Source organism: Macaca thibetana, chromosome 14 (genome assembly GCF_024542745.1).
Source record: "Macaca thibetana thibetana isolate TM-01 chromosome 14, ASM2454274v1, whole genome shotgun sequence".
In the NCBI taxonomy this organism is placed as follows: domain Eukaryota; kingdom Metazoa; phylum Chordata; class Mammalia; order Primates; family Cercopithecidae; genus Macaca; species Macaca thibetana.
In genome coordinates, this window is record NC_065591.1 from 117680934 (window position 1) to 117708443 (window position 27510).

Below are 27510 nucleotides of genomic sequence, written 5' to 3' on the forward strand. Positions count from 1 at the left end.
CTCGCTCTGTCGCCCAGGCTGGAGTGCAGTGGCCGGATCTCAGCTCACTGCAAGCTCCGCCTCCCGGGTTCACGCCATTCTCCTGCCTCAGCCTCCCGAGTAGCTGGGACTACAGGTGCCCACCACCTCGCCCGGCTATTTTTTTGTATTTTTTTGGTAGAGACGGGGTTTCACCGTGTTAGCCAGGATGGTCTCCATCTCCTGACCTCGTGATCCACCCGTCTCGGCCTCCCAAAGTGCTGGGATTACAGGCTTGAGCCACCGCGCCCGGCCGGTTAATTTTTATTAGGAAAAAAATATCCTAAAAAGAATATCATGCTAGTTTAAGGTTACAGATTTACTTTCTTCCCTGGATTCCCTTTGATTCATATTCTCTCGTTTGGAAATGATCCAAATATGTTATTCTGAAGTATATGACAGTTTTTTCAAAATCAGTAAATACATATGTTGGTGCTTAAAACAGAAAGAAATAATGGCCTGTAAGTATTATCACATAGCTTATTTCTACTATTCAGAAATCTGATTAACTTAGGATAAGGAGCAGGTTGTTGAATTGTTTTTTGGCTTCTAAGTTTGAAGTACAATCTGAAAGTACCTCTCAGTGTTGAAGGGCTGCCTGACTGAAACTTGAGTGGGTATCTCCTGGGCCTGAAGCACCACCAAGATCTGAACTGAAGGTAGCATTTTGGGAGCCCTTAGTGTTTAGTTGGTATTTTAAGGTCTAGGGGTGAATGGGGTGGGAAGGGAAGGGAGTGTGTAAAGGGAATAGACCAGAGAGCCCTGTGGATCCTCAACATTTAGGAAACAGGGAAGACCTCCCACTAGAGGGGAGGGAGGGAAACCAGGAAAAGGCGCGATAGACTTCAGTTTCAGGAGGCAGAGGAGGATGAATACGAACAATTTCATTGAATTTTGCCAGAAGGGTGTTTATCTCCCATAAAACTTTCCTTGGTTTTCCTCAAGCACAAGTGCTCATCTCCTTGGTACCTCATCCAGGCATGTTAAACTTGGCACAAACATGTCGTAAAGATTTGTTTATAGTTTCTTTCTCCAAAGGTGTAGATTTGCTAAGGGTGAGGCCCACGGCTTGTTCAGTTTTGCGAGATGGTATTGTTTTGTGTCTTAACATCATGGACACTGACTCCATGTCTAATGTGTAATAGTTGTGTGACTTTTAACAAGCTGCTTACCATCTGTGTGCTTCTGTTTCACTATCTATACCATTTATGATATGAGATGACAATAGCTTCTACTTCACAGAAGAGCGAATATGTGTGAAGTACAGAAAGTGCCTGGCTTAGTGTCAGTGCCATGTAGTGTTTGATGGAGGAGAACTGGAGGCGGCAATACTAATATTCTTAGCACAGTGCTTGATGTTTAACAGATATTTGAACGTGAAAATGTAGCAACCTGTGGCGAATTCAGTTCCTAGCATTTTAAAATTCTACAAGCATATACAGAATGTAATCGTGACCAGGCCATAGGAGAACTACAAATGGATGTGGACTGGGAGAAAAGTGCATGCAGCTTTGTTTTATGAAGCAAGTCTGTAGACTTTTGGCAGAAGTACTATGTGATCCTAATTTCTTGTTGTTAGGAAGGAAAAATCTAAAAGATGAAGAAGACTCCTCCAGAGCAGGTGAGAATCTATGTGTAGGGATGAACAGCTTTAAACAGGTGAGTGGTGGATGTCAGCATGGAACGTATTTGTTTGGATGAGAGAAAATACTACAGCCTTCCCATTCATCCTAATTTTTGCAGCTCAGAAAATTAGAAATATCAATTGATCCCTTGGACTTTAATTAATGGTAGATACACACTCAATCGATCAGCAAATATTTGAACATTTTCTGTACCATATACACACTTTATAACAAGAACTATGCTATGGGATGGGGATAAGTTGATAAATAAATTAGACACTGTACTCGCCCTAGAAGGGCTTTTATTCTTGTGGGAGAGGCCAATAACTGCAAGTACTGAGAGACACAAACTAGGAACTGAAGTATAAATGAAGAACTTGGGATAAAGGGAGTGGAAGACCAGGCTACAGATGGTAACATTTAAATTGAGATGCCAAGGAGGAGGGTGTGGGGAGGCCCTTGCAGAACATCGCTCTGAGGAAAGTCTGTAGCCAGGAACTTGAGGTGGGGCAGGGGACGGGGGGGTGTTCAAGCAGTTGACAGAGGCCTGTGCACCTCAAGAGCCCAGCGAGTGAGGGAGGGGGCTGGATGGATGTTGTGTGGATGGCGGACACTGGATCATGCCACGATGAGGAGTATAATGTTATTAAACACAGTGAGAAGCCATGGAATGATTTTAAAACAGGACTTAACCCAATTTGTGTTTTGAAATCTCTTTTGCTGGGGCCAGGCACAGTGGCTCACACCTGTAATCTCAGCACTTTGGGAGGCCGAGGCAGGCGGATCACGAGGTCAGGAGATCGAGACCATCCTGGCTCACACAGTGAAACCCCATCTCTACTAAAAATACAAAAAATTAGCCGGGCGTGGTGGCGGGCGCCTGTAGTCCCAGCTGCTTGGGAGGCTGAGGCAGGAGAATGGCGGCGTCAATCTGGGAGGCGGAGCTTGCAGTGACCTGAGATCGTGCCACTGCACTGCAGCCTGGGCGACAGAGCAAGACTCCATCTCAAAAAAAAAAAAAAGAAAAATCTCTTTTGCTGCTACATAAGCTTTTCTTTTTTCTCTAGTTGTATTTTAGATGGATTTAATATGTAAAATAAGAGAAACTGCTTTCTTAGCTTGAAATACTGATGCCCTTGAATCATTTGCCAGAAATAGTTCTTCCTCTAAGAATCAACCCTTAAAAATCAGTTTACAATGTAGACATCAGAGACTTGAGTTATAAAGTTGTTTATATATAAAATGTTCGGGTGCCAAACAATGGTCTTGGAACCTTAAGTTGAAGTTTTCTTCTGCTGTCTAGGATCAGATTACATTCACTGCTAGTACCACTGGCGTATCTAAAACATGATAGTCTGAATATTGATTTATTTGTGTATACAGTTTTCCCATTTGTTCCATTTAAAAGCTAAATGGCTTTTTATGGTCCTTATTAAAAGCAGTGACAGGGTGTTCTTTTGTTTGAGTTAGTTTGTGAAATAAATATCTGAATGCCCACCGTGTTCCAGGCACTGTTCTGCACTCTTGGACTACATCCATAAACTAAACAGGCAAAGGGTCCCTGTCTTTGGGGGACTTACATTCCAGTGGAGGAGGCAGATAACAATAAATATAATTTGGGCCAGGTCCAGTGACTCTCGCCTCTAATCCCAGCAATTTGGGAGACTGAGGCCGGCAGATTGCTTGAGCCCAGGTGTTTGAGACCAGCCTGAGCAACATGACAAAACCCCATCTCTACAAAATACAAAGAAATTAGCCGGGTATGGTGGCATGTACCTGTAGCACTGGGAGACGAAGATGGGAGGATTGCTTGAGCCCCGTGGAGGTCAAGGCTACAGTGAGCCATGATCATGCCACCACGTTCCAGCCTGGGTGACAGAGCGAGACCCTGTCTCAAAAAAAAAAAAAAAATTTGTAGAGTCATACTGCTAATAAATAATTGGTATGTTAGAGGGTGCTGTGTACTATGAAATAAAAAGTAGAAAAGCTAACATGGTGGGGGGTATAATTTTAAATAGGATGGTTAGAGTAGCGTCATTGAGAAGGTACAGTCTGAGTAAAGGCATGGAAACCTGTGCAGATACATGGAGAAAGAGCATTCCAGGCAGAAGGAACGATCTATACAAAGGAAAACCCCAAGGTCGGTGTACCAGGCCTGTTTGAGGAACAGTGAAGAGGCCAGTGGGGCTGGAGGGAGGGAATGTGAGAATATCTTGGCTTTCTAGGAATGTGTTTCTCCTCAGTCAATTTCAAAAAGCTCATAAACCAAAACAAGTGAATAATTAGGCAGAGAACTCCCATCCCATGAATGTTCTGCAGATGGTAACCTATAAACACCCAGACTAATGTCTTAACTCAAATTAGGTAATTCCAAAATAATGCAAACATTCCTTAAATTCAGTTCACAGGGCAGCTGAGCAAACAAGATCTCTTTTATGTGCATAAAAACTGAAGACTTTTGCCATTCCAATTTCTAGATCTCCAGATTAGAAGCCAAAAGGCTCTTCGTTGCAGCAGAGGATGGCAAAGATGCCAAGTGCACTTGGCATCTTAAGAGAGGCAGCGATTGCGGGCTTAGGGAGAACTGCCCTTTAAGAGCAGCTTTTCTCAGGTCCCTTCTTTCTTTTGAGCTCAGTAGCACCAAATCCTTTTCAATTTTTTATTTAGCAATCCACATTTTCTGTTCTTTGACGCAGTGAAATTTTCCATTTGTTCCCTAAGTTTCCAATCTTAAATATGGCACACTACTTTCATAAGGCCATAATCAATGCCCACTATAGTAGAATATTGCCCAAGTTGTGTGTACATCACGTGTATTCTGTGGGTGTAGATCATCAGCACTGTCTTTGTTTCAGATGCACAATACTTTTTATAAAGAGCCACACCCAGTTTCTCCCGTGAGATCGCTAGAGTTGTTCCAGTAATACTTGCCCGCAGCTAATCCTTTCCCATGTTGTTTCTGAATTTTATTTTTGATAAGTAGAGTATCGTTTTGTAGTTTCTTAAGCTTCAGATTGATTCCTTTCCCAATTTGTCATGGTTGGTCAGTTTGAATCCTCTTCTGTGAGTTGCTGTTCATTGTTTCCAGCTTCGTTTTCCATGAGGCTGGAGTGAAGTCAGATTACTAAAGACATGTAATCCCAGCACTTTGAGAGGCCAAGGCGGGCAGATCATTTGAGGTCAGGAGTTCGAGACCAGCCTGGCCAACATGGTGAAACCCTGTCTCTACTAAAAATACAAAAATTAGCTGGGTGTGGTGGTGGGCACCTTTAATCTTAACTATTTGGGAGTCTGAGGCAGGAGAATTGCTTGAACCCAGGAGACAGAGGTTGCAGTGAGCTGAGATTGCACCACTGCACTCCAGCCTGGGTGACAGAGTGAGACTCTGTCTCAAAAAAAAAAAAAAAAAAAAAAGAAGATTACTAAAGAAAATGTTCAGAAGCATGGATCTTTGACTTTCTGAGGCAAAAAATAGTCCACATTCTTCTCATAGCCAAAAAGGAACATGGTACAAGTTCATATCTTTGTGAATTAGAAAGGCCCTTGAGAAATTTAACAGGCCTTTTCTCTCCTTCCCCCAGGCAGGAGTGCATATAGATCACCCCCAAATCTACTAGTCTGCTCTCTTTTTCTTCAAAAGGAAATGCAACTGCCTCTTTTGGCCTCCAGTTCCGTTGCCATTTTAAATAGGAAGGTCAAGAACCTAGCATTGGCCAGGTGCAGTGGCTCACACCTGTAACTGTAGCACTTTGGGAGGGCTGAGGCAGGCGGATCACTTGAGCCTGGGAGTTCAAGACCAATCTGGGCAACATGATGAAACCCTGTATCTACAAAAAATTAGCCAGACACAGTGGTGTGTGCCTGTAGTCCCAGCTACCTGAGAGACTGAGGTGGGAGGATCACCAAGCCTGGTGGTCGAGGCTGCAGTGAGCCATGATCGTGCCTGGGCAACCGTGAGACCCTGTCCAAAAAAAACAAAACAAAACAACAACAACAACAACAACAACAAAACACCTAGCATTTAGTAGACGTAAATTTATTAACTGTTGAATGATAAATTAAAAGAGAGAAATTGAATGCTCTGAAACAAAACAAGCCTCTTGTTTTTTTTTTTTTTGAAACTGAGTCTTGCTCTGTCAACCATGCTGGAGGGCAGTGGCGTGATCTCATCTCACTGCAGCCTCTGCCCCCCGGGTTCAAGCGATTCTCCTGCCTCAGCCTCCTGAAGAGCTGGGACTACAGGCGCCCATCACCATGCATAGCTAATTTTTGTATTGTTGGTAGAGATGGGGTTTCGCCATGTTGGCCAGGCTGGTCTTGAACCCCTGACCTCAGATGATCCACCTGCCTTGGCCTCCCAAAGTGCTAGGTGGCGTGAGCCACTGTGTCCAGCCACAAGCTTATTCTTAAATCTCTCTTTAGTTCGTACTCTGATAACTGGGTTTTATATATAACTAAACCTATGATGGGTGTATATTCAATTATTTTTAAACCTTCCTGTCTGTCTAAAATATTGTACACTTGAATGTAAACTCGAAAGTAATTGTGTAATGATGAATAAAGTGAACTTGATTTTTTTTGTACCTCTTCATGTTGTAACATATTTATTTTCCTTTTAATTCTACGAATAACTGTAACACAGATCTACTTCATATCTTTCTTATCCTCCTGTTCTTGGTTTTGCTATGGATGGGTTTTGGATTCCATGCTCGCAACCTGGGGACCTCCAAGATATTTCACCTGGTGTAGCCAAGTGAATTCACTTAATCACTACAGTCAGTTACGCTTGAGGGTTTTTAATGGTAAAATTTTTTAATTTTCAAAATCTGTTATTTATTTATTTTTGAGATGAGTTCTCACTTTGTCACCAGGCTGGAGTGCAGCGGCATGATCATGGTTCACTGCAGCCTTGACTTCCCAGGCTCCAGTGATCCTCCCAACTCAGCCTCCCACGTAGCTGACACTGTAGGCATGCGCTACCACACAAGGCTAATTTTTATATTTTTGGTACACATGGGGTTTCACCATGTTGCTCAGGCTGGTCTTGAACTTCTCAGCTCAAGCATTCTACCTGCCTGAGCCTCCCAAAGTGCTGGGATTATAGGCGTGAGCCACTGCGCCCAGCCAAAAAACTCTTTTTTAATTTTTAGCTCTATTTAAGTTGGAAATCCTCAAGGAAGTGAAAAGGGGTGAAAATTAAGTGGAATATATTTACTAAACATTTTTATTTTTATTTACTTATTTATTTATTTTGAGACAGGATCTCGCTTTGTCACCTAGGCTGGAGTGCAGTGGCACGATCTCAGATCACTACAACCTCTGCCTCCTGGGTTCAAGCAGTTCTCCTGCCTCAGCCTCCCTCTTAAGTAGCTGGGATTACAGGTGTGTGCCACCACACCTGGCTAATTTTTATATTTTGTGTGGAGATGGGGCTTTGCCATGTTGGCCAGGCTGGTCTCAAACTCCTGAGCTGAAGTGATCCTCCTGCCTCAGCCTCCCAAAGTGCTGGGATTACAGGCGTGAGCTGCCAGGCCCGGCCCATTTTAATTTTTATAAGAGAAATCTCCCCTTTATTAAGACTTGTCAATTTGTTTGTTTGTTTGTTTGTTTTTGTTTTGAGACAGTCTCATTCTGTTGCCCAGGCTGGAGTGCAGTGGCATGATCTTGGCTCACTGCAACCTCTGCCTCCCGGATTCAAGCAATTCTCTGCCTCAGCCTCCTGAGTAGCTGGGATGACAGGTGCCCACCACCACACCCGGCTAATTTTTTGTGTTTTTAGTAGAGATGGAGTTTCACCGTCTTGGCCAGGCTGGTCTTGAACTCCTGACCTCTTGATCCACCTGCCTTGGCCTCCCAAAGTGCTGGGATTACAGGCATGAGCCACCCGTGCCCAGCCTCAAATTTTAACTCATAGAGAATATCCTTTATAATGATGACATCTTCTGGAATGCCCCAGACTTGGAAGAATCTGCATTTGTACACAGTATATTGTGTTTACTCTGTTGACATAAAACTAAGCTACTGAGGGTTATTTCCCATGGGTAACCCATGCTATTTTCGTAGTAGAAATTCAATTGTTAAGGACTCACTAGAATCCTTAAAGAGTTATCTTGCCCTTAAAGAGTTATTCAGTTTCATTTTTAATGAATAACCTATGCCATTTGTGATGGAATTGTTTGTATGATCATACTACTTGATTTATGGGAAATATCTGATATTTTTAAAGTCTCCTTCCTTAGCAACAGGTGTCATTATTTTCAGGATATACCTTCTGAGAAGCTGCACAGGAGGAAAAGTAGTGACAAAGAAAGAAGTTGTCATTCTTTGCACGGTAAAATCATCACCTCCAGTCACCAACTTATAATTCAAATTAGGTTTTAATTTGTTCATTATTTCTTCTTGAAACACTTTTGTTCCCTATACATATGCGTTACTTTGGCTTTATAATAGAAAATAACAAGCAACATCTGAGCTCTTTTGTTTGTTTGTTTGTTTTTCTGAGACAGTGTCTCGCTCTGCCGCCCACGCTGGGGTGCAATGGCGCGATCTCGGCTACCTGCAACCTCTGCCTCCCGGGTTGAAGCGCTTTTTCTGCCTCAGCCTCTTGAGTAGCTGGGATTACAGGCGCCCGCCACCCCACCCGCCTAATTTTTGTATTTTTAGTAGAGATGGGATTTCACCATCTTGGCCAGGCCAGTTTCGAACTCCTGACCTCATGATCCACACACCTCGGCCTCCAAAAGTGCTGGGATTACAGGTGTGAGCCACCGTGCCTTGGGGTTATTCTTCTCAATCCTTAAGGTCTTTCAGAAACCTTACCTCTGGTGAGGTCTTTCTCCTTACATTGTTCAGATAGGGGGTCATTGTTTGCTGGTGAAATGGCAAGAATAAGTGGCATCAGTCTGGCATTTCCTCAGTGACTCCGTTAAGGCACATGTTCAGGAAATGAGTGCGATACAGATCTTATCTGTATCTACCTTCTACAGAAGGTAGAAGGTCTCAGCCATGCTAAGGGATAAAAGTAAGAGCCAATCAAGTTCACCATAGATAGTGGAAATATTTCAAGTCTGGGATCCACAGAGGAATCAGATCTTGGCACAGCTAGACATGATTCCTGTCTCTCTGTGTGCTGAGATGGAGGAAACAGTGAGTTTGCTTTATCCACTGATGGGAAAGTCTGCAGTCTACATATGGAACTGAATTCATCAACTACCCAAGCCAAGTCTTTAGGATTTTATTTAATGTGTTCACTCCTGACAAGCTTGTTGTTGAGAACTCTTTAGTAGTACTTTACACCGGGCGTCTTTCCCTGCCTCCCAAATCTGATCGTTGCTAAAAACCCAGATGCGTTGGAATTAGTCCAAAAGCCACAATTAGAAAGGTTTGGTTTCTTCTCAAGTCAGAGGATGACTCTTTTCCCTTAAGAAATGAAGTTAACCCTTTGCTATGTTTATGCTAGAGAAATAAACCATTCTTTATTCCAGTCACCCCTTTGCTATGTTTATGCTAGAGAAATAAACCGTTCTTTATTCCAGTCACTTTTATTTTTTAAAAAGCAGTGGAGGAAGCTTTCTGATCCTTTTACAGCAAGAAACGTACCACTTTCTCAAGCTGGTAATTGTATATCTTTTATTTCCAGGCAAAAATACTTTTTAAAACATTAGAATTTCTCTCTCCATTTGATTTATTTTGTCTGCTAATGTACCCAAGTGTATTACTCTGAGCTCCTTCTGGCATGTCACTTGTTTGAGTTGAGGACTATGCACTGGACATACAGGAGAAACATAGCTCAGAATGAGGAAGGCGGGCTGGGAGACCTCACTCTGATTCTCAAGTGAGGGGAAGCCTAGAGCTTGCTATCTTTTTAGCACCAAGATGCTATGAAAACGAGAGCTGCTGGGATTCTTTGATGTTTTCAAGTCCACAGGTCCTCTGCTGTGTACAAACTTAATTTAATTTGGATAACCAGTTCCTTTTCTCTTGTCCCTTTACTATGTTTCTTCTGGATTTTTTCTAGAACACTCGCCCTTTTCCCTTTTTCATCCACCAGAGATAGAAGCATTATATTTCCTGCCAAGCTGACAGGTTTCAGAGTACAAGTGTTCTGTCTCATATGAAGACTTCAGCCTTAACATTTCCATTAATGAGGTTGCTGTTACTTTTCTCAGCTTTTACCAAGTATCTGACTTTTATTTTGCTGTACTCTATTGGCCTTGAAGGATTTCTCAGTGGCTTAGCAGTGATTAAGGTAATGAAGACACTGCCACAGGTCATTGACTTTTGTTTTCTTGTGACAGAAAAACATTTTCCACTTTTGCTATACATAGCAAGTCCCACAAAAATGAAAACTCAAACCATGATCACATAAAAAAAATTAAAGTGTGAACTAGTTGATGCATATTGGGAAGTTAGCTTTGAAACTCTTTAGCAAGAACTGCATATTGTTTAGGGTACATGCTAAAATTGATTTTTTTTTCCTGAAAACACTACTCTAGAAGGAATAAAGTATGGTTTATGCTTATATGCCACTGGGGTATACACGTGAGATTGTATCATGTGAGGCATCCTTTAGGCTAAAGAAAAGATGTTTCTCTGTTAGAAAACAGGATGAGTATATGATTGGATATAATGTAGGCATACTGAGCTACGTCTCATTCAGTACCTAAATAAGACCCTAAACATTCTCAGTCAGAAGCGATTGGCTGTATTTAATTTTTTAAAGTAATAGATGGAATGGACCTTCAGAAAAGTTGACTGTGTAAAGAAATAAATAAGTCAGAAAGCTTAGTATTCAGGTCTAGATGTCATGAATTGACCATTTGGCAGAAATAGAATCCAGCAAAAACGATCTTACATAATTTCCAGGAGAAAATGGTAGGACAGATCTAGGCTCTGGTGGATAAATGGTGGTGAGAAGTATATAACAAATAGTGCTTGCTATTGGAGAAAGTAGTTTTCCCAGCTTCCGAATGTAGTTGACTGCCAAGATTGCATGAATGGAGTGCCTAGTTACCAAGCAACTATTAAGGATTACTTGGGATTGTTTCAGGTAAATCTGCTTTCTAGAATGCAGGCACTTCCTTTGTTGATAGTTTTGGACTTTAAGTTTTTTTTTTTTTTTTTTAAGGCTGAAAAGTTAATACGGGTTAATTATTCCTTATCTGAAATGCTTGTAACCAGAAAGAAGTGTTTTGGATTTCTGGGTTTTTTGGGGAATATTTGCATTATACTTAACGGTTGAGCATCCCTAATCCAAAAAATCTGAAATCTGAAATGTTCCAATGGGCATTTCCTGTTTAGCAATAGTGTAGTTAAGAACTTGGACTTGGGAGGCAGAGTTGCCATGGTTTGAATACTGGTACTACCACGTACCCGATCTTTCTGTGCCTCAGTTTTCTCGTCTGTAAAATAAGGTAACAATAGTGCCTCGTAGTGTTATGCAGATTAATGAGTTAATGTTTATAAGTAGTCCATAGCACTTGTAAACTGGTTTAGTAACTGAATTGAGCATTGAATTCTAAAGATATCCATCTTCAAAACTTAATAAGCGTTATTCCCTCTACATTTTACTTTCATCTCTCTCAATATAGTGTTTTTACTTGGATGTAATCTGTTTAGATGATGGGTTTGTAGAACCATATTTAAGAAAAGAACTTAAGCACCTAAGTTTTTTCCTTGTGTATATCCCAAACGGATGGGTTGTCGTGTGTGTGGAAGAAGTAAACACATTCTATCCCTAGTTCACCATTCTAGAGCGTTAACTTTTAGAATCGGAAGTGATTCACATGAATTAAAACTTCATAAAAATATTTTAAGGACAGTTAAAACCTGGCTATTGGTATAAGCAAACTGGGAAGTCATTAGACTGTAATAAGTTATTACACTTAAGGAAAGATGGCTTGATGGTATACCTCATGTGCATCCTATATTTAACAAAATTGTCGCATTGTAGAAAAATTAAGTTTGCTTCTTATTTAGGTGTTTCCTGTTTGAAGGAAGATTCTGAAGATTCTGGAGAATCTCATTCTGTAATTTTGGAGTAGAGCCTAGAAACAAACTTTTTTTTTTAATTAATTAACTTTATTTTCAAGAACATACATACTTTTAACTAACATCCTGGCTGGGCGTGATGGCTCACGCCTGTAATCCCAGCACTTTGGGAGGCTGAGGCGAGCAGATCACCTGAGGTCAGGAGTTTGAGACCAGCCTTATGAAGATGGAGAAACCCCGTCTCTACAAAAAATACAAAATTAGCCGGTCGTAGTGGCGCATGCCTGTAATCCCAGCTACTTGGGAGGCTGAGGCAGGAGAATCGCTTGAAGGGAGCAACTGCCGGGAGGCAGAGGTTGCAATGAGCTGAGATTGCGCCATTGCACTCCAGACTGGGCAACAAGAGCGAAACTCCGTCTCAAAAAAAAGAAAAAGAAAAAACCCACATGGTTGAGTTAAGGCAGGATTTACTGAGATTAGTGACTCATCCGTCTTCTCCTGAGCTCCAGCTTTCTCATCAACAGAATCAAAAGATTTGACTAGAAACATGATCTACTTTCTAACTCACTACTATGATTTTATTGTTTCTATTTTCCTTATGATTATGATATTAAAGAAGAATTCCACTATGTGTGATGGACTATGGGGTGAGGAAGTGAGCCTTCTGTTTACCACAAAAAATTAATTGAGAAACTTAATGTTTTAATAAAAAAAAAGGCTTTTTTGGGCCGGATGCAGTGGCTCATGCCTGTAACCCGGACATTTTGGGAGGCCAAGGCTGGAAGATTACTTGAACTCCAGAGTTAGAGACCAGCTGGGCAACATGGCAAAACTCCCTCTCTACAAACAATACAAAATTTCACCAGATGTGGTAGCACGTGCCTGTAGTCCCAGGTACTAGAGAGGCTGAGGTTGGTTGATGGCTTGAGCCCAGGAAGCCGAGACTGCAGTGAGCCAAGATGGCACCACCATACTGGAGCCTGGACAACAGAGCAAGACGCAGTCTCAAAAAAAGAAAAGAAAAGGACTTTCTAACAAAACCGTAAACTTCCAGTAATTATTAGTAATTCAGTTCTATGTGTTGGCAATGGCATGTACTAAAACTTCCCAAACGGTGGTAGTATGTTGTCTTCTATATTGTGTGTGTATTTAAAATACTATTGCTATTTTTAAATTCACAGCCTTTAGATTTAACTAGTTTGCTGAAGTTTGAGCAGTTAGAACTTTATAGTATTCATTCTAATCTGTGGTAATTACTTACTTTTGCCAGTTATTCCAGCACCCGAACATAATTGGCCATTTTTCATACATCTGCTTGATAATAACCTTTACCAGTTATCACAGTGGCTTGATTTAAGTCCACTTCATGTTCAGTTAGAGAGACATGTCCTACTGGCTACGAGGTCACCATTGTCCAACAACAGAGAATGTCATTCAGCAAATTAGTATTGACTGTCCTATTCTTGACTCAGTAATTTCTTCAGCTGAGAGTAAATGGATAATTGGGGGCTATTAATACACTTATCTGTGGGTGGTTTTTATCCTGAGTCTTCCGCAAACCCATCTTGTGGAAGAATAACTGGTTTTTCTTAAGTTCTACAAAGTGAGGGCCAGTAATTGACATGAGTTGACACTGTTTTTGGTGGGAACTTGGGGGCAGGCCTTCAGAAACAGAAGCGAGATGGTAGTATGGAACACCAAATAGTCTTTTAGACTAATTTAATTGAGTTCCTTGTTTGGAATGTGCATTAATTAACAAATTTCCGTTAAGTAGGGGGTACCTCCAAAGCACCTTTAAGGGTATACAGCTTTTTAAAACTGTTCAATGTATGTGCTATTTTGAATGGTATATTTTACAGATCTAATTGTGGTCCATGGTGTTTAATCTATTTTAGAAACTGGATGGCTTCTACAGGGAGCCAGGCCTCTGATATAGACGAGATTTTTGGATTCTTCAGTGATGGCGCACCCCCCACCAAAAAGCCCAGGTAAACAAGAAAAGGGAATCAGAGAGCAGAGTAAATTACCATTAGTGGGAGAGAAAGAAAAGTAGCCAACTTATACCTTTTATGTCAGTTGTTTTCACTAATCAGTATTGACCTTCATACTAAAAATTAAATTATTTTTATTTTGGGTTTAATTTTTATTTTTTATCAAAGGCAGTACAGGTACATAGTTTTTAAAATCAGTATTTCAGAGTCCACCCTTCTTCAGAGATAATTACTTTCAGCTTTATCTGTTTCTTCTAATATTGACATCCATGTTTTAAAATACTATATATATTGCTGCTTTTTAGTTTTTCAGTTTTGTTGATTTCCGAGTATGGAATATAAGGACTGCTTTGCTGTCATGACTCCTCCCCCTGGATTGCCACTCCACACACTCTCCCCATGTTCTTGTATGTTTGTATCACAGTGTTTGGTTCAATCCACTTTAAATATTTACATTTATTATGACTGTATAAATAGTATTCGTAGCTGAGCCTAATGCGTGATGATCATATTTCCTTTCTTGCCCATTTTTTTCGCTTATGCCGTTAAAGACTGTCTTTTTTGTTTGTTTGCTTTCAGTGTGTTCTCACATGCTCTGACAGAAGAATAAATCTCCTAGCTATACTGAAACACACCGATAACTTGCTAGTTCATGTCATGGATTCTTCCCTCTGGACACTAGTCCACTCTGGACACTTGTTTTCCAGGCCTCTGTTGCATTGCTGATACTTGCTATTTCCCTTTCCCATCGTCCTGATAATTTCCTTTACATCTCTCCTGTATTGATTCTCTGTTTGCTGAATCTCGTGTCTTCTTTTTTGGTGCACTCTTTCATTTTCCTGAAGCGTATCCTTGCATAGCCTCCTAAGTAAGGACCCATAGGAGAAAACTTTTTGGACTTATTTGAAAATGACTTTATCATACACTTACATTCATTTGATGGTTTAACTGAGTATAGAATCTTTGGTATCTCTCATGCATTCTCTGCTAATGTCTAAGTATTCCTGCCAAAATAGCCACTCTGTTCTGATTCCCAATCCTTTGTATTATATGACCTCTTTCCCTGTTTTGTTTTTGTTTTTGTTGTTGTTGTTCATTAGAAGCTTATAAGGATCATTATTTTATTTTCAGTAGTCTGAAATTTCACAGTGATGTGTCTTCTCATATGAATCTGGACACGGGGCAGCTCTTTAAAGCTGGCAACTAGTACCTTCACTTTGGAGAAGTTGACTTGTATTACTTTTTTGATACTTTCCATTACAATGTTTTATCTATTCCGTATTTTTTTTAAACTCTTGTTTTTCAGATATTGGACTTCTTGTATTAAGTCTCTAATTTTCTTACGTGTTTCTTGATTGTTTTTTCCCCCATTTCGTGTTTTAAAATTTTGCTTTCTCGGAGGTTCTCTGTTTTATCTTATGGATTTAAACATTTCTGTTGCTATATTTTTAATTTGTGAAGTCTTTCTGTTTGTTCATTTTTCATAGCACTCTGTTTCACAGATGCATTTTTTTTTTTTTTTTTTTTTTTTTTTGAGATGGAGTCTCACTCTGTTGCCCAGGCTGGAGTACAATGGTGCAGTCTCAGCTCACTGCAACTTCTGCCTCCCAGGTTCAAGCAATTCTCCTGCCTCAGCCTCCTGAGTAGCTGGGATTGCAAACGTGCACTACTACACCCGACTAATTTTTTTTTTTTTTTTTAATAAAGACAGGGTTTCACCGTGTTGGCCAGGCTGATCTTGAACACCTGACCTTAAGTGATCCACCTGCCTCGGCCTCCCAAAGTGCTGGGATGACAGGCATGAACCACCCCACATGGACAATGTTTAAAAATCTATGTGAGGATGTCATTGTTTCCTTTTAAAATTTTTTTCTCCTTCCCATACTATCTCTTCTGTCCTTCAGATTTCTCTCTACCTGCTAGTTTGTTTGGTATAACTGTTATGTCAGGGGCTTTCCTCAAATGTGAGGTGACCCTTGTTTGTCTGCCCATTTTTAAGAGAAAACACTAAAAAGCCAATGGAAGAGGCCGGGCACAGTGGCTCATGCCTGTAATCCCACCACTTTGGGAGGCCAAGGCGGGCAGATCATTTGAGGTCAGGAGTTTGAGACCAGCCTGGCCAACCTGGTGAAACCCCGTCTCTACTAAAAATACAAAAATTAGCTTGGCGTGGTAGTGCGTGTCTGTAGTCCTAGCTACTCAGGTTGCTGAGGCAAGAGAATCGCTTGAACCCGGGAGGCGGAAGTTGCAGTGAGCCGAGATTGTGAGATTCCATCTCAAAAAAAAAGCCAATTGGAGAATCTGCGTGTACGTAAGGAGCTTGGTCCCAGACTCTACGTAGAGTTAAGGAATTCTCACCTATCAGAATCTGCAGGTTTTTCATCTCATACTGGCCATTTTCCTGAAAGAGGAATCCTCCTCATTTCCTAACTGGATGGGGGATAGGGATTCCTCATTTCCTAACTGAATGGGGGATAGGGATTCCTCATTTCCTAACTGGATGGGGGATAGGGATTCCTCATTTCCTAACTGAATGGGGGATAGGGATTCCTCATTTCCTAACTGGATGGGGGATAGGGATTCCTCATTTCCTAACTGGATGGGGGATAGGGGTGCAAGTACAGGGTTGATTCCTAGAGTCTGAAAAGCTGCCTCTGGGGAAAAGTCTGTGTATAAAATATAAGATTTCCCCCAACTCTCTTTCCCCAGAGGCAGCCTCAGCTGCGTGCAGTGTTCTCAGATACAGTCCTCTGGTCAACCTCTGCAGAAGGGAAACCTCTAGTCTGCTTAAAGTTGCAACCTTTAAAGGCTTGTAACCGATTCTCCTGTTTTAGCCCCACCAGTCCCTCTACCTTCAGATGTATGTGAACATTCCCAAAATTCTACCAAGGGACTCAGCCTTTGCATTACAACTTGTAAAATTCTGTTGCCCTTTGACCTCTTGTCTGCTGTCATCTTTACCTAACCTACTTTTTAGGTATGTATACCTGCTAAAAAAAAATAATAATAATAATAACTGTTATTTAGTGGTTTACAAAGAACCGGTAATAAAACACAATTGTTAAATGTTTTGTTTTTAACTGGAAGTTTTTTTTTTTTTTTTTTTTTTTTTTTTGAGACAGGGTCTTGTTCTGTCACCCAGGCTGGAGTGCAGTGACACAAACACAGCTCACTGTAACCTCCTCCTGGGCTCAAGTGATCCCCCTGTGAACTTAGCCTCCCACTTAGCTGGGACATGCCTAATTTTCTTTTTCTTTTCTTTTTTTTTTTTTTTTTTTTTTTTGGTAGAGATGGGTTCTCACTAAGTTGCCCAGGCTGATCTCGAACTCCTGGGCTCAAGCTCAGCCTCCTAAAGTGCTGAGATTACAGGCATGAACCACTACACTTAGCTGAATTGAAAGTCTTAATTAGGAAGAATTATAGTTTGAATCTATATGTTATATATTTAAAAAATCATACAGTACAACAGTATAAAATGAAAAGTAAAAAGTCCTTATTCTCCCCATCGTCATTTAACCACTGTTTATAGATCTTGTGAATCCTAGAAATTTTCTATGTGCATGTATATTTGTGTATGTGGATTTGTGTATGCTTCACTATCTTGATTGCTCTGAACTGAAACTCATTTTTCATCATTTGCTTCTAACATCTGTTATTAATGTCTTTTCTAGTAGACTAACCTTTCAAGATCAGGGACTCCATTTTGTTCCTGGATACATCACTAGTGACTCCTGTACTGCCTGGTACATACAGGTTTTTCTTTCCTGCCTCAGCCTCCCGAGTAGCTGGGACTACAGGTGTGCGCCACCAGACCCAGCTAATTTTTGTATTTTTAGTAGACACGGAGTTTCACCATGTTGGCCAGGCTGGTCTTGAACTCCTGACCTCAAGTAATCCACCCACCTCAGCCCCCCAAAGTGCTGGGATTATAGGTGTGAGCCACTGCCCCCGGCCTCGGTTTTTCATGTTTGTTGAGTGACTAAATGCAGAAGCTCAGGATAGGGAAAGCAGTTTTAGAGGCTGTGTCCCCAAAACGAAGCTTCCCGAGGCTTGAAAGTGCTATTCCTTTCTTGGGTTATGCCAAAATGCTGATCCTCTCCATTTTATTATTTAGACAGAAAGGTTGGGGAGAATCCGTTTTCGGGGGAAGGGAACATACCATCAGCAAAAATTAAAGTGAAGGAACATATTTCAAGCGGGGATAGTCTCCAGAATGAAAGAGAGGGGAACAAAAACAAAAACTAGCACCCATGCTATCTCACATATGGGCCTCAGAACAGAGAAGTCTGTCTCTGCTTATCATGGTAAGAAAGGAATGTTTTTCACCTTTTGTCATGTCCCTTGAATAGCTAAGTCTTTATTTAGATATATAGGGCTCCTGTGTTTTTAGAATTCTATTGGCCACTTTTTTTTTTTTTTTTGCCTGAGGTTAATGTTTACAAAATTCCAAGTTAAATTTTTTATTGCCTTTCTTTCCCCTTGTGTTTTACATTTCTCAATAATAGGAACTTAATTTGTCCTGGGGTTCTTTTCTCTTTTTCTAGAGTACAAATCAAATGTCTTCTTTTGAAATTTAATATTGGTTTAAAATATAATTTAGTTGGCAGAACTCAGCTGAGCTGTAATCTATTTGGATCTTTTCCTAATATTAGTGGAATTTCTTAGGTTGAGAGGACTAAGAAAGAGAAAACTGATTTTAAGATTGGTTTTGGGATTCCTGAAATAGGTTTATGACTTGTTTTTCAGCAAGCACTGACATAATATTCTGGTTGTTTTCTTTAAACTGCTTTGGAAAAGTGTCAAAAACTGATATTGATCTTCTTGGCAACTATAAAAGTTAGCTAAAAACTATAACCTTAGTCAGACAGTCTCTGTGCCTCATATCTATGGGATGTTCCAGTCCTCTCATTTGTTTTGCTTTTATAGGAAGCTGCTTCCAAGCTTAAAAACTAAGAAGCCTCGAGAACTTGTGCTAGTGATTGGAACAGGCATTAGTGCTGCAGTTGCGCCTCAAGTTCCAGCCCTCAAATCCTGGAAGGGGTTAATTCAGGCTTTACTGGATGCTGCCATTGATTTTGATCTGTTAGAAGATGAGGAGAGCAAAAAGTTTCAGAAATGTCTCCATGAAGACAAGAACCTTGTCCATGTTGCCCATGACCTCATCCAGAAGCTCTCTCCTGTGAGTACCTTCTTATGTGCCACAGTGTTTGGAATTTCCTAAAATTTGACTATCATAACTAGCATGATTTGGCTGTCACAACTAGCATGCCAAGTGTAGCAGGGATATTCATTTACAGCTTGTAGGTTTCCATAACATTGGGCTCTTCTGCACAGTGTCTATTTATGGACCCTATTCAGGGTAATTATCTTAACCCCATTTCACTGTGTGTCTCTGAGAGAGAAATGATGTTGAGGACTTTATATGTACAAATCACTGCTGTGTTTTGAATTTATTTTTTTCTGCATCACTACTATAAAAGCTGTGTTCTGTGGCATCCATGCCTTGTATGGAATCCCACAAAGATTGGAGATAATTTTGTCATTTTATAGATGAAACAAAACCAGTTTTTAATGTTCTTTTTAGAGGTAATAACTCAAAATATTTATAAGGAATTGCACCTTATTTTACCAAACTGAGTTGGATAAAAGGACTCCCTGTCTTGCTTTGTCTGAATTTTTTTTTTTTTACAGAGTCTACCTCTGTCACCCAGGCTGAAGTTCAGTGGTTCGATCTCAGCTCACTGCAGCATCTGCCTTCTGGGTTCAAGCGATTCTCCTGTCTCAGCCTCCTGAGTAGCTGGGATTACAGGCATGTGCCACCACGCCCAGCTAATTTTTGTATTTTTAGTAGAGACAGGGTTTTGCCATGTTGGTCAGGCTGGTCAGGAACCCCTGACCTCAAGTGATCTGCCTGCCTCAGCCTCACAAAGTGCTGGGATTATAGGCGTGAGCCACTGCGCCCAGCCTGTTTTAAAAACTTCTTAAAAATCAGGCTTCTAGAGCCAGGCATGGTGTGGTGGCAGGCGCCTGTAATCCCAGCTGCTCAGGAGGCTGAGGCAGGAGAATGGCTTGAACCCAGGAGGTAGAGGTTGCACTGATTTGAGATCACGCCACTGCACTCCAGCCTGGGCGATAGAGGAAGACTCCATCTCAAATTTTTTTAAAAAAGGAATTAATGGGGTTTTAAAGAGTTCATGGAATCTCCACCTCATACCGTTTACAAAAATTAAAAATGGATCAAAGACCTAAATATGATGTCTAAAACTGTAAAACTCTTAGAAGAAAATACAGATTTAAAATTTCATGACTGAATCTGGGTGGTTTTTCAGACATGACACCAAAAACGCAAAAACCAAAGTGAAAAAAATATATAGATAAACTGGACTTCCCCAAAGTTTAAAAACTGTTAGGCTGAAAGGGCACTGTCAAGAAAGTGAGCTGGGGATGGTGGCTTATGCCTATAATCCCAGAACTTATACCTATAAGGCCAGAGCAGGAGAACTGCTTGAGGCCATGAGTTCAAGACCAGCCTGGACAACATAGTGAGACCCCGTCTCTACCAAAAGGAAAAAAAAAAAGTGAAAAGACAACTCCCAGAATGAGAAAATGTTAGCAAATCACATATCTGTTAGGGGTATAATAGCCAGAATCTATAAAGAACTATTGTAACTTAATAAAGGCTAATAATTCAATTTTAAAATAACAATGTAGTTGTTAGACATTTCTGCAAAGAAGACACACAAATGGCCAATAAGCGTACACGGAAAGATGTTCAGCATCATTAGTCATTAGGAAAATACAAATCAAAACCACAAAAAGGTGCCATTTCACACCCGCTAGGATGACTAGTATCAAGAAGACAATAATGAGTGTTATTAAGGATGTGGAGAAATTGGAACCCTTGTGGGAATGTAATGTGATGCAGTTGCTTTGGAAAACAGATTGACAGTTCCTCAAAAAGTTCAACAGTGATTCTGTGACCCAGCAGTTGCACTCGTAAGTGTATACCCAAGCGAATGGAAAGTATATTCATGCAACAACTGTACACTCATGTTCATAGCGACATTATTCATAGCAGCCAAAATAGTGGAAACAACTCAAATGTCTAGCTCATGAATGGATAAACAAAACGTCCTTCCATGCAATGTTAATTGGCCATAAAAAGGAATGAAGTACTGGTCCATACAACAACATGGATGAACCTTGAAAACATTAAGTAAAAGAAGCCAGACACAAAAGGACATATATTGTATGATTCCATTCATATAAAAGGTCCAGAACAGGTAAATCCATAGAACAGAAAGTAGATTATTGCTTGACAGGGCTAGAGGAAATTCTTCCCAAACTACTCTAAAAAATAGAGTAGGAGGGAGTACTTCCAACTCATTGTATGAGGCCAGTATTATCCTGATAACAAAACCAAACAAAAGACATCAGAAGAAATGAAAATGACCAAACGCAGTGGTTCACGACTGTAAGCCCAACACTTTGGAAGGATGAGGCATAAGCATCACTTGAGCCCTGGAATTCAAGACTCCACTGAGCTATAATCGTGCTACTGTACTCCAGTCTTGGCGACAGAGCAAGACCCTGTCTGCCTCTAAAAAAAAAAAAAAGAAAGAAAACTACCAACCAGGATCTCTTAGGAACATGGACACAAAAATCCTCAACAAAAAACAAACTACAACCAGACTGAATGCAGTACCCATGAGGAAGTCAGAGTCTTCTGGGGAATGAAAAGTTGGTTTAACATCTGCATATCAGGCCAGGCGCGGTGGCTCACACCTGTAATCCTAGCACTTTGGGAGGCCGAGGTGGGCGGATCACTTGAGGTTAGGAGTTCAGGAGCAGCCTGACCAACATGGCAAAACCCTGTCTCTACTAAAAATACAAAAATTAGCTGGGCATGGTGGTGCATGGCTGTAATCCCAGCTATCCAGGAGGCTGAAGCAGGAGAATTGCTGGAACCCGGGAGGCAGGGGCTGCAGTGAGCCAAGATCACACCACTGCACTCCAGCCTGGACGACAGAGCAGGACTCCGTCTCAAAAAAAAAAAAAAAAAAAACAACTGCACATCAATATAATATATCATGTCAATAGAATAAAAGAGAAAACCACATGGTTTTCTCAGTAGGTGCAGGAAAAACATGTTAGCAAAATGTAACACTCTTTCATGATTTAAAAAAAAACACTCTACAAATGAAGGAATAATAGCAAACAATAGAAGGAAACTACCTCAACATGGTAAAGAGCATAGATGAAAAACTCACAGATAGCATATTTAATGGTGAAAGACTGGATTTTCCCACTAAGATCAGCAACAAGACAAGGCTGTGTTCCCGCTCCACTCCTGCCCAACATAGTGCTGGATGTTCTAGACTGGGCAATTAAGCAAGAAAAACAAATTAAATTTATTTTAATTTAAATAAATTTTTATTTAAAAGTTTAAAAATAAACTTTTAAATTAAATAAATCTTTTATGGCCGGGCACGGTGGCTCAAGCCTGTAATCCCAGCACTTTGGGAGGCCGAGACGGGCGGATCATGAGGTCAGGAGATCGAGACCATCCTGGCTAACACGGTGAAACCCCGTCTCTACTAAAAAAAAAATACAAAAAACTAGCCGGGCGAGGTGGCGGGCGCCTGTAGTCCCAGCTACTCGGGAGTCTGAGGCAGGAGAATGGCCTAAACCCGGGAGGCGGAGCTTGCAGTGAGCTGAGATCCGGCCACTGCACCCCAGCCTGGGTGACAGAGCGAAATTCTGTCTCAAAAAAAAAAAAAAAAAAAAAATAAATAAATAAATCTTTTATTTATTATATCGGGAAGGAAGAAGTAAACTGCCTCTGTTTGCAGACGACATGATCTTGTCCGTAGAGAATCCTAGGTTATCCTCTATTAGAACTAACAAGTTCAGCAAGGTTGGAGAATCCAGGATCAATATATTAAAAAATAATATTTTTATACACTTGCAGTGAACAATACTAAAATGAAATATTAAAAATTCTTCCACTTAGCATCAAAAACAATAAAATAACTAGGAATAAATTTAACAAAAGAAGTGCAGAAGGCCGGCGTCGTCACAGACTTTGGGAGGCCAAGGTGGGTAGATCACCTGAAGTCAGGAGTTTGAGACCAGCCTGGCCAACATGGTGAAACCCCGTCTCTACTAAAAATACAAAAATGAGCTGAGCGTGGTGGCGGGCACCGATAATCCCAGCTACTCGAGAGGCAGAGGCAGGAGAATCACTTGAACCTGGGAGACAGAGGTTGCAGTGAACCAAGATCTCACCCCTGCACTCCAGCCTGGGCAACAAGAGCGAAACTCCATCTCAATAAATAAATGCAGAACTTACGCTTTGAAAACTACGAAACATTGAAAGAAATGAAAGAAGATGTAAATAAATGGAAAGACATGCCATGTTCATGAATCAGAAGACTTAATATTATTAAGATGGAATACTCTGCAAATTGGTCTACAGATTAAGCACAATCCCTATTAGGATCCCAGCTGCTGATTTTGTAGAAATTGACAAACTGATTTAAAATTCATATAGAGCCAGGCACCATAGCCTGCACCTGTAGTCCCAGCTACTTGGGAGGCTGAGGCAGGAGGACTGCTGGAGGGCTTGAGCCCAGGAGTTCTGGGCTCCCAGGAGCAGGGGACCACTGGGTTGCCTAAGGTGGGGTGAACCAACACAGATTGGAAATGGAGCAGGTCAAACTCCTATGCTAATCAGTAGCGGGATTGTGTCTTTGAATAGCCACTGCACTCTAGCCTGGGCAACATAGTAAGACCCTGTCTCTAAAAAAAAAAAAAAAAAAAAAAAAAAATTAAAACTTCATATGGAATTATAAGGGACCTAGAGTAGCCAAGACAGTCTTGAAAAATAACAAAGTAGGGAGACTCAAATTTTTTTTATTTCAAAGCTTACTACAAAGCCATGTAATTAAGGCAGCATGGCAAAGGATTCTTAGATCAGACACTGAAAGCACAAGCAACAGAAGAAAAGTAGATAAATTGGACATGATGAGAATTTGAAACATAAGTGCTGTAATGGTTGTCATCAAGAAAGTGAAAAGAGAGCCAGGCACAGTGGCTTGCTCCTGTAATCCCAACTACTTGGGAGGCTAAGGTAGGAGGATCATTTGATCCCAGGAGTTCGAGGCTGCAGTCAGCTATAATCATGTCATTGTACCTCAGCCTGGGCAACACAGTGATACCCCCGTCTCTAAAAAAGAAAAAAAAAAATGAAAAGAGAACCTACAGAATGGAGGAAAATATTTGTAGATCATATTTGACAAAAATCTAGTATCCAGAATATATAAAGAGCTATTACAACTTAATAATAAAATTGATATATTTAGGGGAAATTTGAACACTAATATTAAGGAAGTAATATTTTTTAGGTGAGATAGAAGTATTGCAGTTATGTTTTGTTTTGTATGTACTCTTCTAACTTTTGTGTGTGTTTGGAAATGTCCATCTTAGAAAAGAATCAAATCTAACAGTATCAACTCAGCAGCACTATGGCAGGGTTAACAGGCCCATCTACTGAGCCAGTTTAACGTATACCAGGGAAGTGACGTTACAGATTCACTGCAAAGAGCTTGGGTTTTACAATCAGACTCTGTCACTTACATGCACTGGAACCCTGCACAAATCCCTTGTCAACATCTGTTTTTGCACCTGTGAAACCGTGATGTTACTTCCTTGTGTCGCTTTGTGAAGAATAGGTGAGATAATGTATATAAAATGTCTCACACATAGTTGATGCACTAGAAATGTTAATAACCCTGTGGGAGAAAACAGGGTTTGTTTTTTTTTGTTTTGTTTTTTGTTTTTTTTTCTTTTTTTTAAATAGACATGGAGTCTCCCTGTGTTGCCCAGACTGGTGTTGAACTTCTGGGCTCAAGCGATCTTTCTGTTTCAGCTTCCCAAAAACAGATTATAGGCTTGAGCTACCACGCCAATTTTTTGTTTCTTGTTTTTACCAAGTTTCAGGGTAGAAGGAAATGAAGGTCACTGTTTCAGATGAATGGGAAAAGGTCCTTAGAAGTTGTGTGGGAGTTTGGCATTTCCTTTTGACTACTGAGCCTCTCTGTTTATGTTTTCATTCCTTTGTCTTTGCTTATAAAGGCCACTGGTGGGAAGTTTAGTTCTAGGGTCATCTGCTTTAAGAGAAAAAACTTTCCAGCTATGCAACAAAGCAGGACCCCCTACCTCTACAAAAATTTTAAAATTAGCCTAGTGTGGTGGTGCACGCCTGTGGCCCCACCTACACAGGAGGCTGAGGCAAGACGATCACTTGAGGCCAGAAGTTTGAGAACAGCTTGGGAAACAGTGAGACCCCATCTGTACAAAAAAATTTAAAAAGTAGTAGGCATGGTGGTGTGCGCCTGTAGTCCTAGCCACTTGAGAGACTGAGGGCAAGAAGATTGCTTGAGCCCAGCAGGTCGAGGCTGCAGTGAGCCATGTTCATGCCACTGTACTCCAGCTCGGTGACAGAGCCAGACCTTGTCTCAAAAGAGACAAACTTCTGTTTTGCATCTGAGGAAATCAGTGCAGTTACAAAAGCATGTTTCCTTCCTATGTTGATATGTAGGATTTAATAACTTAAATAGGACTAAAAGATATTTAACTAAAATGAGCGACTTGGATTTTTTTTTCCCCCAGGTTTTAACCTTTTGTATTCATTTTCTTAGAAGCAAGAAAATATGTTCCACACCCATGATTACGTGATTGTATACCCAGGCCTTTTTATCTGTGTGTATAATAATAAAACTGGTGTTAAAATATAGTATGTATTTGCCAGGTGCAGTGGCTCACGCCTGTAATCCCAACACTTTGGGAGGCCAAGGCGGGTGGATCACAAGGTCAGAAGTTCAAGACCAGCCTAGCCAACATGGTGAAACCCGTCTCTACTAAAAACACAAAAAGTTAGCCGGGCATGGTGGCAGGCACCTGTAGTCCCAGCTACTCGGGAAGCTGAGGCAGGGGAATTGCTTGAACCCAGGAGGTGGAGGTTGCAGTGAGCCAAGACTGTGCCACTGCACTCCAGCCTGGGCAACAGAGAGAGACCCCATCTCAAAAAAAAATAATAATAAATAAATATATATGTGTGTGTGTATGTATATATGTATAATGTATTGATAATGTGTGTCTGTGAGTCAAAGTACAAAAGTTATAAAACACAGGGTTCTTAATAAAACCAAGGAAGTGACTGTATTCTTAATTTTTTTTTTTTTTTTTTTTTTTTTTTTTGAGACGGAGTCTCGCTCTGTCGCCCAGGCTGGAGTGCAGTGGCCGGATCTCAGCTCACTGCAAGCTCCGCCTCCCGGGTTCACGCCATTCTCCTGCCTCAGCCTCCCGAGTAGTTGGGACTACAGGCGCCCGCCACCGCGCCCGGCTAGTTTTTTGTATTTTTTTTTTAGTAGAGACGGGGTTTCACCGTGTTAGCCAGGATGGTCTCGATCTCCTGGCCTCGTGATCCGCCCGTCTCGGCCTCCCAAAGTGCTGGGATTACAGGCTTGAGCCACCGCGCCCTGCTTAATTTTAAATTTAGTATTTTTTTTGAATAGGTATTGTTTATACACATTGCAGAAGTCAAAACACTATTTAAAAAGTGTCATATATTGAGACATCCCATGCAGGTCTTTATCTTTCTCTTCTCCCAAAACCCACCTTTCATAGGTCACTACTCTTACAAGTCTTTCTGTATACCCTTCCAGTGTTTCTTTTTGGAAATACAAGCAAGGAGGACTATATTTATTCTTATCTTACAACCTCATCCCCTAGCTCAAAAGATGGCATTCTAGACATACTATTCTGCAGTTTGTTTTACTTCACAGTATAACTTAAGGATCTTTCCATCTCATTCTCCTGTATGTGGGTACTTGGCCATACTAGTCTCTTATATATGGATACATGGCTTGTTTCCAGTCTTCTGCTGTTACAAATAATGATGCAGTCGGCCAGGCACGGTGGCTTACGCCTGTAATGCCAGCACTTTGGGAGGCTGAGGCGGGTGGATCACGAGATCAGGAGATCAAGACCATCCTGGCTAACACAGTGAAACCCCATCTCTACTAAAAATACAAAAAATTAGCTAGGCGTAGTGGCATGCACCTGTAGTCCAAGTTACTCGGGAGGATGAAGCAGGAGAATCACTTGAACCGGAGGGGCAGAGGTTGCCGTGAGACGAAATTGCGCCATTGCCCTCCAGGCTGGGCAACAGAGCGAGACTCCATCTCAAAAAAAAAAAAAAAAAAAAAAAAGATGCAGTGATAACCTCGTATGTGTCATTTCATTTGTTTGAAATTGTATTTGTAGGATACATGTGACTGCTAGATCATAGGGCAAATGGATTTGTGATTTGGGTAGACATGAAAAGAGCGCCATATTTTTTATAACAAATCTAAAAAAGTATCTGGCCTTCGATAGTAGTTGACTCTTTTTTTTTTTTTTTTTTGAGACGGAGTTTTGCTCTTGTCACTCAGGCTGGAGCACAATGGCGCGATCTCGGCTCACTGCAACCTCTGCCTCTCACATTCAAGTAATTCTCCTGCCTCAGCCTCCCAAGTAGCTGGGACTACAGGCACGCACCATCACGGCCAGCTAATTTTTGTGTTTTTACTGGAGACGGGGTTTTACCATGTTGGCCAGGATGGTCTCGATCTCTTGACCTCGTGATCCGCCTGCCTTGGACTCCCAGAGTGCTGGGATTACAGGCGTGAGCCACCACGCCTGGCCCAGACACACTTATAACTGACACACCTAGGATAACAAATCCACTGCTGCAATAATGACATTAATCAATTCATGGAGGCACGGCCCTCGTGACCTAATCATCTCTTACTAGGCCTCGCCTCCCAACACAGTTCCACTGG

General features: G+C 41.1%; 1 protein-coding gene across 3 annotated transcripts in view; it reads left to right on the top strand.

Moving 5' to 3' along the window:
• The window catches only part of FAM118B (family with sequence similarity 118 member B), a 50762-nt gene that overhangs the window by 9405 nt on the left and 13847 nt on the right, over nt 1-27510 (top strand). For 2 of the 3 annotated variants that reach the window (XM_050755721.1, XM_050755719.1), the window contains exons 2-4: nt 7905-7974; nt 13529-13621; nt 18551-18803. In XM_050755721.1, the coding sequence (XP_050611678.1) occupies nt 13536-13621; nt 18551-18803 (339 nt within the window). In that variant the 5' untranslated portion in view covers nt 7905-7974; nt 13529-13535. Of the gene's footprint in view, nt 1-1597; nt 1640-7904; nt 7975-13528; nt 13622-18550; nt 18804-27510 lie in introns of all 3 variants that reach the window. The other variant, XM_050755720.1, reaches the window with a different exon arrangement.